Below are 16487 nucleotides of genomic sequence, written 5' to 3' on the forward strand. Positions count from 1 at the left end.
ATGGTAAAATGACAAGAATCATGACATCAGTATAGGTCACTATAAATTCTCCTTACTGTCCTTTCTTACTGCAATGAAGATCTTTAATCTTCTCTGTCTCTCTTTTTGTCAGTTTCTATAGCTAACTCTATGGTGAGCTATTTTGGCAGAAATGACTGTTGGTTCACCAATCAAGGTCTCCTATGTCCCAAGCCAGGAAAAGAATTCCTTTGGGTTGAGGATCATGCTCTCTCTTACCCTCTTTAAAATGCAAATACTTTCTAACCCCCATATTATAAATGAATTTACGGGATAGTGTGACAGGAATGAAAAATGAGCATGAGGACAGGAGGCCTAGCATTGAAGAATATATTAAAAGGGGAAAGAAGAATAGAAAAGGGGACCATTAGGACAAGTATAGTCTACTGCATGGTAGGCCATAGTGCCAAGTCTGAAATAGAGGAAACACTTTCCAGAGTTTGGGGCAAACTCAAAGGCTCTGACCTCCACACCTTTCTTTGTTTCCACAGAAAGATAAAGCAGCAACCACATCAAAAGCAAACTGGAAGCAAAGATCTGGCTCTGTCATAGGAAAATATGTAGATGGAAAAGGTATCCCTAGACGGTAAGCACCATGTATGAAAATGGAGGAATCCTGGTCCCAGTCACATAACTTCAACGGTCCTCAGAGTTTTTCATCTGCAAAATGATGGAATTGAACTAAATACCTAGTGTTTTATACTGGAAAGCATGCTGAATTTTAGGTCAGAAGACCAGTGTTTATAACTTGACTTTGCAATTTACTAGTTCTATAAATTTGGGCAATCCGTTTAAACTCTCTGGAACTCATGTACAATGGAGGGAACTAGACTAAATGACCCCTAAAAGACACCTTCTATCTATAGATCAATGATCCTACTGTTCTTCCAACCTTATAAATCTATATATCGTACACTTCAAAGTCTACTAGTGTGTAATAAGCTAGGTGAGGGCAAGTCTTATGTCATTTCTGTCTTTGTATTTATTCCCAACATTTGGAACATGTTTTGAACATGCTAGTACCTTAAAATATTTGTTTAAATGGAGTTGAATTAACTTTTATGGGCCTTAGTTTTGTCAGATGTTAAATGGGAATAAGAATGCCTGCCCCAAATAGATCACAAAGTTGATGATGAGGATCAATTAAGGTAACACATATAAAGTGTTTTTGTAGCTATAAACGTAGGCTATGAGGAAACCAAGGTAGACAGATTAAGTGACCTAACCTGCCTCCCAGGGTTGTGAGGATCAAATTATTGTAAGGTGTTTAGCAGAGTGCCTGCTGCACATTAAGTGCTACATAAATGTTAGCTATTATTATTATTGTCTAGTATCACACAGCTAATAAGTGTCTGAGGCTGTATTTAAACTCAGGTCTTCCTGAGTCCAAACCCAGCGCTCTATCCATGGCACAGTGTGGTTGATAAATCTGAAAAAGCACTGAATTAGCATCGGAGGACTGAAGTTCAAAGTCTGATTCTACTTACTTTCTTGCCTATATATCCTTGAGAAAATCACTTAATCTCTCCAGCCCTCAATTTCCTGGTCAATAGCATAAAGAAGTGGAAGCCTCTGATCTCTGAGGAGTCTTCTGGCCCTCAACTCTGTGGTCTTAACAGTAATAACAATACATAATAACCCTGTGCAATGTAAACAGGCCAGATAGGATCTCCCTTTTACAGATAAGCCTTAAATTACTTGCGCAGGATTGCAAGGCTTAGATAGAATGTGAAACCAAACGTTAGCCCAGTGGAGTGGAAAATGATCCAGATTTGGACTCAGAAGACCCTGATTTGAAACTAGTCTCTGTTATTTACTTGTTATCTGACTTTGGGTTAAATGCCTTCATTTCTCCGAGCCACGGTTTCTTCATCTGTAAAATGTAAGAATTGGATTCAAACTGTAAGGTCCCTTCCTGTTTTAAATCTAAATGAACCCATATGAACCCTGACTTTTTACAAGAAAGTGAGAAGTAGGAGAAATAAAGCAGGTTAGAAATTGCACTTGACTGAAGCTCCATCATCTGTCAAACAAAAGACTGTGTTCAATCATTACAGGGAGGGCAGAGGAAAGGAGGAGGCTCATTAAATAACCGAATGGAATCTCCAGTTCTGAACTTCTTCTTGAAAGTGAGAGCAGGGCAAGGGCATGACAGATAATTCCAGTGAGTCATCTTTAATTAACTCAAAGGTAACCTATTTTGCTGCTCCTGGCATACAGTGTGACTGAACTTGATTCCCTGAAGGGTTGGCTCATTGCTTATCCACAACGGAAGCCAACCAATGACATTTTTTTTTTTGCCAAAGCTTTTTTCCCAGCCACATAGAAGAACAAAATGAAATACAGAGGAAACAATCTAGATTAAGGGCCCTAAATTATGAGGAATCATCTAGAGTGGAGCCAGCCTAATGGAGCAGAATTCTAAAATCCTAGAATCTAGAACATTGGATTCTAGTTCCAGCTCCACCACTAACTGGTCATGTGACGTGGGACAAATTACTTCATCGCTCAGGGCCTTGGTTTGATCCCTTGGAAAATGAGAGGGGTTTATTATGCATCAGAACAAAGATTCTCTAAGAGCCTAGTTTGAGCAGGGTAGTGTACAAGGTTCAATATTTCAGAAGCTATTGGTTGGAAGGCACCTCAGAGGCCATTGAGTCTAACCTGTGCCTGAACAGGAATCTTCTCTGTATCAACCCCAGCAAGTGATGATCCAACCTTCACCTGGAGAACTCCAGTGAAAAGAGACTGGGTATTTCCACTTTGGGACAACTCTAATTTTAGGAAATTCTTCCTTTTGTCTAAATGGAATCTATCTCTTTGTGACTTCCACCCTTTGGTCCTAGTTCTTTCTGCCTTCAGGGACTAAGTAAGAAAGGATAATTCCTCTTCCTTGAGATAGCCTTTCAAACACTTGAACTACTCTTGGGTCCCCACTCCACTCCCCACCCTTTAGTCTTCTGTTCTCCCAGTTAGACATACTTAATTACTCAAAATTATTATTATTGAAAATTTTAAATTAAATTTTTTCTAAGGCAGCAGTTCTTAACCTGGGGTCCACAGACCCAAATCCTGGGATAGATTTCAGGGAGTTCATGAACTTAGATGAGAAAAAAAATTACATTGCAATAATAACCATAATTACATTTCTACAGTGCTTTAAGATTTAAAAAGCATTTTACAAATATTATCTCATTTAATCTTCTCAACAACCCTGGAGGTAGGTGCTATTATTATCCGCATTTTCCTATGATGAAACTGAAGCAGACAGAGGTTAAGTGATTTGCCTAGGGTCACACAGCTAATAAGTGTCTGAAGTTAGATTTGACCTCGGGTCTTCCTTTACTTCAGGTCTGGCATTCTAGTAGGTTAGCTAGGTGCCTCATTTTTTGAAGGGGAAAGGCAGGGCAATTGGGGTTAAGTGACTTGCTCAAAGTCACATAGCTAGTAAGTGTGTCAAGTGTCTGAGGTCAGATTTGAACCCAGGTCCTCCTGACTCCAGGCCCGGTGTTCTACTCACTGCACCTCCTAGCTGCCCCGAGGTGCCTCACTTTTAACATGTCTGACATCTTTATTTCACTAGCCTCTAACTAGAATTTAACATTCTATTCAATTAAGAATATGGACCACAAAACATTCTGAGAAAGGATCCATAGACTTCACCAGACTGCCAAAAGGATCCATCACACACACACACACACACACACACACACACACACACACACACCACACACAATTAAAAATACTCCATGGTTCTTTCCATCCACCACATGCTATGAACATTATTCTACAAAAGCACAACTATGTAAATTAAGGATGATGCAATAGGGTCCTTACTCATCCAGCTGATAAATTATAACTTTGGACCAAACATCTTTGACTCTACTTTCTGCCAGTGCTAATTGATTGTGAAGAAAAAACTGACAGGTTCCCATTGATAAATATTGAGCCATTACATGCCATTTTCATGAATGTGCACATATCTGAACTTCAGCATGGGAAAGTTAACCAGGTCACAAGTTTGTCACTGTTACTGGAGATGGGTATTGTGAAGAGGAACACAGTCTCTCCATGCCTTAAAAGGTAGTCTTCATGAATTGCTATGAAAAGATAAAATCATCACTTGGTGACCAGCTTTCTGATGATAACCTTCTTGAAACTTAGCAAGGCTGGTCTCCAAATGAAGAGCCTTTGCAAAGTCTTTGGTGGGACCTAGCAGAACTTGTGTTCTGTTGGCATAGCCTTCAAGAACCCCAGGTCAATACTACACCAAGATGAGATAGCAGGAGATTACAGGAAAGTCTTATTAGTATGAATAAAGAAACCTATAAAGTGATCACATGTATTCATATTCCCATTATGTGACGTTATGATTATATAAAATATGGTAATTGGCTCCAGCTCAATGGAAATACAGAGTTCACATCAGAATAGTACTACTCATGGATTCATTATTCTCACTGATCAGGACTTAATTGCTTAATGGAAGTTGTTATTTAAAGAAAAAAATATTGGTCCTTACCTTTGATTTCATCTACACACTACCTCTACCAATGTAGAACAATTAAGAACCAGAGTTATGCAGAACAAGGGTCACACAATCAATGTCAGAAGTGGGACTTCAGTCTGAGTTGTCCTCTCTCTGAGGCTATGCCACATTGCCTTTTGAGATTTCCATTGGATACTTAAATGGAAATGCATTTCCCCAGTGACATGGCACAGCTAGAGGACATATAACTATAATCTTAGACATGGAATTGGGAAGATCTGAGTTTGGATCAGGCCTCAGAGGGTTACCAGATGTGTGGCCCTGAGCAAGTCACTTAATATCTGTCTGCCTCATTTTCCTTATCTGTAAAATGGAGATAATAATAGCACCCAGCTCACAGGGTTACTGTGAGAATCAAATGAGATATTTTAAAAGTGCTTTGTACTCTTAAAGTACTATATAAATGCTAGCCATTATTATTTATCATCATCATCACCATCATTTCCTTCATACCTACTGCTCCTCCAGTGAGTCTGAATAAAAGATGAACAGCAGTTAATGTTTAGAAGCAAGAAGGAACAATTATAAATTCATTAGTTAGAATGTCAACAATTGAATTATCAGAATTGTTTTGAAGATGAGATGAATGAAAAGCCCAAGAAACAAAGTTTCTGGGTAATGAATAATCAATTTATTAAATAGGCTAGCTTATAATCAATACATTGATGGTCAGTGACTTCTCTCCATAACCAAAGACCCCTAATGAAGACAACAAATACCTTAAATGTTTTTTCACAGGGAATGCCTCTGTCAGGAGAAATCAACCCTGATTGGTGAACAGTTAATGAGAGAGTGGGCATATTAATGAGGAGGTAGGCTAAAAGTCATTAGCTTTTCCTCTTAAGAATGTGACTTGATCATGAGACTCAGCCACCTCCAGCAATCTGGACAGAGGAATCCCTCTCTAACCTGATGGCTCTGGTTGGTTTTCCCCTTGAACTGCGTTACCCTAAACTCTGAGGGTGGTGAGGGGCAGAGCATACCTCAAAGCTTTAGAGCTGGAATTCACCTAGGTCAGATTTTCTTTACATTTTAAACAGAAATAAGGTCTAGTTGGGTGGGGCCTTGCCCAAGATGGAGGAGTTTGTTCTCAGACGATTTGGCCAATCTCATCTATCAGCAATGTCTTTCAGAGACTGACTGACTGACCTACAGGGACTGGTCCCTGAATGAGGAAATAGGAAAAGAAAAACCTGGAACCCAAGCTAATAATTGGTTATTAATATAATAGAAAAACAATCACTTATCTCATTCCCCGTTTGATTCTTTCGAGACACACAGTTTCCTCAATGAAACACTAATTGATATGACAAATGCTTCATCAAGGGTTTTTAACTACGGGGCTTTATGATGGGAAACAGTGTGAAAGGAAGGGGAGAGATTGATTGATACATTGACATAAGCCATTGGGAATAGTCCTCTTTGGCAAGCAGTCTTTACAGAAAAAAAGGCACATAGGGAAGAAATAAAGAGTAAAAAAGTAAAATTGTCCATTTCATTGGTCCATTATATACTAGGGCTCAGACATCTCATCTCATCCAGCTATCTGGTTTCTAAAAACACCTCCTGATGCAGTTCTCTGGTCCTCTAGTGATTTCTCCTCTTAGGCATTCTGGAATGAATGGGTCTTCAGAATAATTTCTAGCGGATTTCCTTCTCCATCAAAATCACTTTTGAAAAAATGTATCTTAATAGAGTTTTAATTTTATTTTGCCAATAACCAGGTCAGGTAGTGAGAGCTAGGTCAAACCTTGCCTCTACTTTTAGAAAATTCTGAACTCATTTTTTTTATATTTGATATGTATAACTATTTAATCTTATTATCTATTTAGTTAAACAAAATTTTCACCAATAAACAAATGTTCACTCTACTATTTATTTCACCATTTACTCTAGTTCATTGTTTACAATTTTCACTCTACTATTAAACTATTTTTTAGCTGTTCATTCCCCTCTTAGGAGGATGAGAATCTGCTAAAGAACTAATAATAGAATACTTACAAAAATGAATTCATTTAAAAGTTGCCAGATTAACTTTAATTGAAACAAAAGATTCTGAGATGGGATGCATAAATACATTGAGCAACCAATTTCAAAACAATGCATATCCAATAAGCTGTTTATAATTAAATATTTTCAATTATTAGCCATGTTCAAATGAATAACACTGAGTAAAATTGGATATCTCTTTAAGACAACACAAGATAGACCACAAGCCATTCTTTAAAGAAAAATAATTGTGCTGAAATTCTTTTCATTAACACAGAACCGAAAACAATTATGATATTAACCTCACTAAATAACAGAGTTATTTCCTGGTTTCACAAATCTTTACATCATTGCCTAAATGTCCCCATACCATTGTGAGATATTAAAGCATCCTATCTTATACAGGAATATATAATAAGTAACATACAGATGACAAGGTTAGATACTTATTTACTTGTTTAGGATATAGAAAGGATTAAAATTCTAGGCTAAATATTTCAGATCTTATGCCTGCATATAGTAGCTCAGATATGTTCCAGTATTAACCTATAAGTATTTAGTATTGTGTTCATAGTGATCACTTGACACAATTATAGAAATTTGCCGTAAAAGAAAAGTAGGGAACATAGCTACATAGTAATGGAAAATGTTCCCCTCTCATTTCCAGGCTAGAGTCCTATAGTTAGCCAATCGCATTGAGCCAGGCTTAAATGGCGAAATACTTTCTATTAAAGAGGAAATAGTGGACGAATTGGGATGCTAATTCGTTGTTGGTGGAATTGTGAACTGATCCAACCATTTTGAAGAGCAATCTGGAACTATGCCCAAAGAATTATTAAACTAATGCCAATACTTTGCCTATTTCCAAAAATGATTATGGCAAAATGAAAAGAACCTGCATGTTCTAAAGTATAATAGCTCTCTTTGTGATGACAAAGAACTGGAAATTGCAGGGATGCCCATCAATTAGGGAATGGCCGAACAAATTGAGGTATATGATTTTGATGGAATACTACTGAGCTATAAGAAATGATGAGCTCATGGAAAAACATGGAAAGATTTGCATAAAATAATGAAGAGAGAAATGAGCAGAACCAAGAGAACATTGTATGGAGTAACAGCAATGCTGTTTTAAGAACAACTTTGAGCGAATAAATTATTTTGACTATTAGAAGTACCCAAATTAACAATAAAGAACATATGAAGGAAGACACTATCTCTATCCAGATAAAGAATTGATAAATAGAAGGATGTATAGAATAATTTTACACACACATGCACACACGCGCATGCACGCGCACACACACACACACACACACACACACACACACACACCCTATTTGTGTCCAGTGGTAACCATCTCAAGAGTAGGGGAGAGGGAAAAATAAATTTACACTATAATTTTGTTGTGTATTTGAAAGGAATAGCAAGTTGTACATAGTAGATTTTCAGTTTCATGTATAATCAATCATCTTTTTTATTGTACTATGTTATGGAATTTTTTTATTCTATAAATTAAAAATTAAATTAAAAAAAAAGAGGAAATATAACACTGGGAAAATCAAGTCAGGGGAATCCTACCTCAGTCCATGACAAGAGTCATTCTTCTGGCCTTCCACATGAGAACTCCACCAGCAGTTCATGGATGTCAACCCCATAGGGTTGTTGACATCGTGGATCATTGGCCTAATAACATTCTTTGATTATCATACCTGGAACCAGACTCAAAATAATATCAGTTATAGTCCCATAAGATCTTTTAAAAGTTTTTTTTGTATTTTTATTTAAAGTTTTAAGTTCCAAGTTCTATCCCTCACTCCTCCCTTCCCTCCCCACTTCCTGAAATGGTAAGCAATCAGATATAGGTTATACATGTGCTATTATGTAAAACATTTCCATGTTAGTCATTTTGTACAAGAAGATTTGAATAAAAGAAAAACAAACTGAAAGAAAGTAAAAAAATAGCATGCTTCAGTCTGTATTCGATCAATATCAGTTCTTTCTCTGGGGCCAGATAGTATGCTTCATCATTAGTCTTCTGGGATTGCCTTGGATCATTGTATTACTGAGAATAGCTGTCATTCAAAATTCTTCATTGAACAATATTGCTATTACTGTGTATAATGTTCTCTTGGTTCTGTTCACTTCACTATGCATCAGTTCATGTAAGTCGTTCCAGGTTTTTCTGAAATTATCCTGCTTGTCATTTCTTATAGCACAATAATATTCCATTACAATCATATACCACTTCTTGTTTAGCCATTCCCCACTAACCTATTCCATGCCCCTCAGTTTCCAATTATTAGCCACCACCAAAAGGTAATATATTAAATATATAAAAATATATGTAAATATTTTTGTACAAATAGGTCCTTTTTCCTTTTTTGGGGTGTCTTTGGGATATAGACCTAGCAGTGATATTACTAGATCAAAGGGTGTGCACAGTTTGAACATTCTTTGGATGTAATTCCAAATTGTTCTCCAAATGGTTGAATTAGTTCACAATTCTACCAACAGTTGATTAGTGTCCCAGACTTCCCACATCCCCTCCAAAATCCAACATTTTATTTTGTGATATTAGCCCCTTTGATAAGTGTGAGAATGGTACCTCAGAGTTGTTTTAATTTGCATTTCTCTGATCAATAGTGAGTTAGAGCATTTTTTTCATATAACTATAGACAGCTTTGATTTCTTTGTCTGAAAACTGCCTGTTCATATCTGTAGAGTGCCAGCTCTGAGAAATCCATTCTGGGATAAGATACAGGCCAGAGGCCTGTTCTTGCCCTTGGGCTGATAACTCGGGTTGTGGGCTCTCCATCCCTCCATTGGCATACACGTGCTGCTGAGGATGAAGGCTCTTCAAGCCTCCTCAGTAACACATGTTCTCTCCAATACCCCCATGGCACACACATGCTAAATACCACCTGTGGGCTATTAACACAATATTGTTTATGGCAAAAGGGGAACAAAAGCAGGAGGAAGTTATGCATTATGCAAATGCCTAGCACGTGGATTTTCCCTCAGTTAAATAAAAGGAGCTGTTCTTTACTCCCTGGCCCATGTTTTGTGTTTTCTTTTCATTCTCCACAGCATTCAGCCATCTCTGGCCATTTAGGCACTGTATCCGCTGGCAGCACATATCCTTTGACTATTTATCAATTTGGGAATGACTTGCATTTTTATAAATTTGACTCAGTTTTCTATATATTTGAGAAATGAGATCTTTATCAGAGATATTTTTATGTATATTTCCCTCAGTTTTGTGCTTTCCTTATAATTTTGGTATATTGGTTTTGTTTGTGCAAAACCTTTTAAATTTTATATAATTAAAATTAGCTGTTTTACATTTTGTAATGTTCTCTATATCTTCTTTGGTCCTAAATTCTTTCCTTATCCATAAATCTGACAGATAAACTATTCCATACTCTCTTAATTTACTTATAATATCACCCTTTATGTATAAATCATGTATCCATTTTGACCTTACCTTGGTACAGCTAGACCACCATCTTTCACATTTTTTCATTGATTCCCTTGATACTGTGGACCTTTTGTTCTTTCAGATGAATTTTGTTATTTTTTCTAGCTCTGTAAAATAATTTTTGGTAGTTAGTTGTGGCACTGAATAGATTAATTTAGGTAGAATTGTCATTTTTATTGTATTGGCTTGGCCTACCCATGAACAATTAATATTTTTCCAATTGTTTAGATCTGCCTTTATTTGTGTGAAAAGTGTCTTATAATTGTGTTCATATGGTTCCTGGGTTTCCCTTGGCAGATAGACTCTCAAGTATTTTATATTGTGTACAGTTATTTTAAATGGAATTTCTCTTTTTATCTATTGCTGCTGGACTTTGTTGGACTTTGTTGTACAGAAATGCTGATGATTTATGTGGATTGATTTTGTATCCTTCAACTTTACTAAAGTTGTTAATAATTTTAAGTAGTTTTTTTAGTTGATTCTCTAGGATATTCTAAGTATAACATCTTATCATCTGCAAAGAGCAATAATTTTGTTCCTTCATTGCCTATTCTAATTCCTTTAATTTCTTTTTCTTCTCTTATTGAGATAGCTAACATTTCTAGTACAATAGTAAATAATAGAGGTGATAATGGGCATTCTTGCTTCTCCCCTGACTGTATTGGGAGGGCTTCTGGCTTATCCTCATTATAGATAATGATTGCTGATTGTTTTAGATAAAAATTACTTATCATTTTAAGTTAAGTTGCATTTATTCCTATGCTCTCTAGTGTTTTCAATAGGAATGGTTGCTGTATTTTGTCAAAAGGTTTTTTTGCATCTATAGAGATAATCATATGATATCTGTTGATTTTGTTGCTGATATGGTCAATTATGCTCATAATTTTACTAATACTGAACCAGCTTTACTTGCATTCATGGTATAAATCTTACCTGGTCATAGTGTATGAATCCTGTGATATAGTGCTATAATCTTTTTTCTGGTATTTAAAATTTTTGCATCAATATTCATTAGGGAAATTGGTCCATAATTTTCTTCTTCTGTTTTGGTTCTTCCTGGTTTGGGTATTAGCACCATATTTATGTTGTAAAAAGAATTTGGTAGGACTCCTTCTTTGCCTATTTTTCCAAATAGTTTCTACAGTATTGGGATCAATTGTTCATTAAATGTTTGGTAGAATGTGCTTGTCAATCCATCTGGTCCTGGGGGTTTTGGGCTTTTGTTTGGATCATGGCTTTCAGTAATTCTCATATTATTTCTCCTGGATCAATTTTCTAGGTCAATTGTTTTCCCAATGAGAAATCTCTCATTTACGTCTTTTTTTCTTTTACTTTTTTGATTTTGTTTTATTTGTACTTGATGTCTCGTAGAATCATTAGTTTCCACTTGCTCAATTCTATCTTTTAAGAAATTATTTTCTTCAGTGCACTACTGTTCTTCCTTTTCCATTTGGCCAATTCTATTTTTTACGTAGTTAATTTCCTTGGTAAATTTTTGTATATTTTTCCCATGCTATTGACTCTTTTTCTATGATTCTCTTGCATTATTCTCATTTCTTTTCCCAATTTTTCTTCTACTTCTCTAATTTGCTTTTTAAAATCCTTTTTAGGGGGCAGCTAGGTGGCGCAGTAAGTAGAGCACCGACCCTGGAGTCAGAAGGACCTGAGTTCAAATCTGGCCTCAGGTACTTGACACATGTACTAACTGTGTGACCTTGGGCAAGTCACTTAACCCCTATTGCCCTGCCCCCCAAAAATCCTTTTTAAGTTCTTCCAGGAATTCTTTTGGGACCTGAGACCAAATTCATTTTTCTTTGAGGCTTCATATGTAGTCATTTTGATCCTATTGTCCTCTTCTAGGTTTATGCCTTGATCTTCCCTATCATAATAGTAGCTTTCTATAGTCAAGCTTTTTGGGGTTTTTTTGCTCATGTTTTTCTGCCTCTTTTTTGTTCTATGAGAGTTGGGCTATGGTCCTGCATTGTCCCAAGCGTTTTGTTCTGGGTCTTTGGGTCTTACTGCTGGCTTTCACTGAACATCAGGGCTTAGCTGCTTTCTTTCTCTGGAGGATAGTCTTCCCTTCTGACTTGTACTCTGGGGTGAGGCCTCCCCATTGGCCTCCCCTGTTTATGGGGTTTAGCTGCTGGTCTGCTCCAGGGGTGGGGCCTTGCTGCTGGGTTGCTATGGAAACAGAGTCTGCTGGTAGGCCATTAAGGATAGGAGTCTCATTGCAAGCCCCAGGGCTAGTCAGGCTTCACTACTGGTCAGCAGTGGGGTCAAGGTTTGCTGGTGGCTTGTGCTGGGGATGAGGTCACTGGGGTGGGGCCTTGCTGCCCTGCACAAATTGCTCAGTTGCCTAGGGGGCTGCTGGCTTGCAGAAGGGCAGGGCCTCACTGGTAGATTGCACCAGGCTTACAGCTTTGCTGCAGGCCCCCTGCTGTGAGGCTGGCTGCTGCTGCCTCTCCTGGACCTCACTCCCCTCCCACCCCAATGAGACAGACCTTTCCTGCCATGCTGTAACCTGCCTCCCTGCTCCTAGATCAATTCTGAGGCAATTTTCTAGTTGTTTGGAGGGCAATTTGGGTTTCTTCCTCATTCCTCCATCTTGTCACCAGAAGTCCCCATGAGGCCTTAAATAGCTAGTTCCAATAATCATAGCTTTCTGTGGATTCAGTCATTAAGGATCACATATCTCTGATAATAAATATTAACTGTAATTTCAGATTGAAAACAGTAAGAGATTAATCATAAAAAAAAATCACAACTTCTCTTGTCCTGGTTAGAGATATTTGCTATTAGAAGAAGAAGCAGGAACATGAATAAAACACATCAACACTGCTCCTAAAGGCCTATGCCCTTTATATATTAACTATATGACTATACATATATATATGTGTATATATATATATATATATATATATATATATGTGTGTGTATGAATTAAGAGAATCCAGCCTTAGCCTTCCCAAGATCTCTCTCCCAACTTTGTTCCCAGAGTCAGATATCCCCTAGCCTTAGCTCTCAGATTTCACTGTCATTGAACTGCTGGTGTTTTTCTTGAGGCACTCATTTAAGGTTGGCCTAAAGACACAATAACCTAAGAATGAAGTTTAAATAGAATATTCATGGTCCCCAAAAAGTTTCATGTCAAACAGCAAAGTCTCACTAATCAAAGTAGGGCTGAATAAAATTGTTGCCAGTATTCTCAAGTTGTTGCAGTAAATTAGCTAAGAAATAAAATTTATCTGGCTTTCTAAAAAAAATACACACACAAAAGTTTTTCTTTTTACTTTTATTTTCTACTAGTATTTCTTTCTCAAAAACAGCTTGAAATTTATCCTAATGTAAAAAGGCAGTTATTCGAACTTAATGAATATGATAAGTTCACATAGATAGTGAATATATGTTAACTATAAACCTACCGACTGACATCTATCTCTTATTCAACCATTAAAGTAAAATTAAATCTTTAAAATTGGAGTTGGTTAAAAAATGTCCTAAGTATCATAAATTCCAAGTTACCATAAATAAAATTCCTAATTACCACTCCACCTCATCAAAAAGTATTTGGAGTGGGAGAGGAGATTCAGGGAAGCAATGCCACAAATATACCCAATTAAATTGGCTTTATCTTAATAACCCTTAATAACAACCAATAATCATAAAATTTTCACAAGTGATGGCCAAATTACTTTAGATGAAGCTTCCTCTTTAATATAGGTAAGTACTTCAGAATACTAACAGTTTGCAAACCTTTTTAACAGCTAAGTTCATAATATAGCAACATCCAGATTAGAAAAAAAAAGTGTGTTTCTAACATATCATAAACAATATTATGGATTTGAAACATAAAACAAAACCCATAAGGTACTTTAATTCAGTTGAATGCATCTCTAAATTATTTTACACAGAAAATCATTTCAAACAAATTTAAGTGGAACTTACATAAAGCTGATGTATAGATTTTCTCATTCTAATTAGGTATAGTAGGTATTTTCATTTCTGTAGCTCTTAGGTTAAACCTAAGGCTTAAAGCCTTATAGAATTTATAACATGTCACCAGCATTGTTGAAACAAACTTATAACCATGTCAAACACCTTATCAGATGAAAACAACAAAGAAAATTTTTTTCCTCATTGTAATCCAAATAAAATAATCTGTTTTTCTATGCTGGTGTTACCAAGTTCCATAATACAGACATGTACTTAATTTTACATGAACAACTCTAGGAAATGTATATAAAGTTTTACAAACTGTTTGAATTCACACTTATCAGGTTAGCTTAAAGTGTGCTAGGGGTAAAATACTATAAGTTTCTAGCTGAAGCCTGGTTTTTCTGACCCAGGCAAAAAGACTTACTGAGTTTGATCTGATGCTGGCTGGGTGTGGCCAGTTTCCCCGGGCAGAAATCTTCAAATTTTCACAGAAGAAGTCAATTAAATAATTCTCAATTTGAACAATATGAGGAAACATTTATGGGCTTATATGATAGTCACAATTAACCGTAACCAATAATTTTACCATGACCAAAATTTATGTAGTGTTTGATTTATAGTATAAGGCTTCCTATAGACCATCCCAAAAGGTAGGTGGACATAACTAACCATATGCTTATGTAACCTTACTCTAAGAAACGAAAGTCAAAGCTGAAAATCATTCTTGGGACAGTTTAATCCAGTAGTTAGAGACTGATTTTTTTTTTGTAGGAATAAAAATCTTTTTCTTTGTAATTTCTAGTTTTTAACTAAAATCAAATCACTATACTTTAACTTGAGCATGGGGTTAGATTTTGAAGTCTTAAAATATTGACACCCTACTCAATTGTCAAGCAAGTACTCAATGTTTTACTTTAAATCTAATAAGATTTTAGGACTCCTTTCATAGATGAGGACATTTTAGAGGGTTCCTTGCTATGCCATCTTTAGAGAAAACCTTTATAACAGTCTCCTATATTTCTTAAGAGTTGTTAAAAGCATGTCTACATAAGTCTTTTAACAATCAAATCCATAACCCAAAAGAATTAAAGAAGAGTTCACTTTTCTAACAATGTTTCTAAAATAATGAATTATCGAATTAATGTTAGGCATTATCTTTATACATATTACAAATCAAATAAGTGGGTTAACTTAGCTAACAAGTTTCTTGATATAGTATAATAATAATAAATTTCACTTAAAATGAGACTAGAATAAATTGAATTGCACCTGGATCTATTTTCTAAATCATGTCATTTATTTATAATTTCAATTTATATTTTTCACAAGAGCTATTTATTCCAAGCATTGCATATTATGGGATTCACTATTTCTAGCTAATGCACTGCTAAAGATTTTAAAAGAGACAGTATATAAGAGATTTTAATTATTACATTTAGGAACACTTTACTTATCAAATTTCTTCTAGCCCACCATAACTTTGTACTGAATATTTCCTTCATAACTTTAGCACATATTGTTGTTAAATCAGTGTCTTACTACAACCTTACTTTCCCAGGTGATATACTTAATTTCAACCCAGGTGATTTTCTTCTTTGATCTGCATATCACAATTATACTGTTGCTTGATTAATTACAATTCAGGTATTCTCTAACAGGGGTGGGGAACCTATAACATGGCCTCAAGGCCAAAGGTTCTCCACCAGGATTCAGTCAAAGGGCAGAACTTGAGGACCTAGAGGGCCACAGGTTCCCCACCCCTGCTTTAGGAGATTAAAAGCTCCAAATCTCTCTCATTCTCCCAAAAAGGAGATCAAAACTGTTGCAGTCTAGGGGTGCTGGGAACCCCAAAATTCAAGGACAAAAGGCACCGGTCTACCTCGAAAGAATTTGACTCAAACCTTCTTTCAGTCAGAGACAAAGTTTATTAAAACACTGGTTGGGGTAGGTGAGATTTTAAGAATCTGCACATTTGTGATACTTGTATTGACAGGCTAGGTGATATATAAATTCATATTGTTTTATTCCCTTAATCTTGCAGAATATATGCATGTACAGAGCCAGATAAAATCTGACTGTCTGGTAGAAGAATGAGAAGCCTTAAATATGTTTTAGAATAATCCCAACTCAGGATGTCTATGTCACTCAAATTATGATCTCCACATATGTTTAACCATAGTATGTGAAAGGAATTTTCTTAATTGAATAGGTTGTAAATACGATAAGATAAGAGAGTTGACGAAGTGTCTATTGAAATTACAACCTAGGATATCTGTGTTTTCTTTACCATTAACATGCCATAACATAGTATATGTTCATAAAATATTAAGATAAGTCCCATTATTCAAGGTAGTGTCTGGTCAAGATGCCTTGTCCTTGGTAATCATTTACGAAAGAATGCTTTGGTCAGCTTCACCTGGCCTTGTAGTGTTGATACAGGAAAGGGCATTCTGAGTTTACTCAGAGAACAAAGAAGGTGGTATTATTATGAGGCCAAGGGTCTGCTTCTTGTTG

The 16487-nt window shown here is 36.1% G+C and overlaps 1 protein-coding gene across 1 annotated transcript in view; it reads left to right on the forward strand.

The window, feature by feature from the left end:
• Positions 1–16487, forward strand: part of CRACR2A (calcium release activated channel regulator 2A) — a 135139-nt gene that overhangs the window by 77431 nt on the left and 41221 nt on the right. Inside the window, exon 10 of the mRNA XM_036760685.1 lies at positions 510–604. Coding sequence (XP_036616580.1) covers positions 510–604 — 95 coding nt within the window. The remainder of the gene's footprint in view (positions 1–509; positions 605–16487) is intronic.

This window comes from Trichosurus vulpecula, chromosome 5, assembly GCF_011100635.1.
Source record: "Trichosurus vulpecula isolate mTriVul1 chromosome 5, mTriVul1.pri, whole genome shotgun sequence".
In the NCBI taxonomy this organism is placed as follows: Eukaryota; Metazoa; Chordata; class Mammalia; order Diprotodontia; family Phalangeridae; genus Trichosurus; species Trichosurus vulpecula.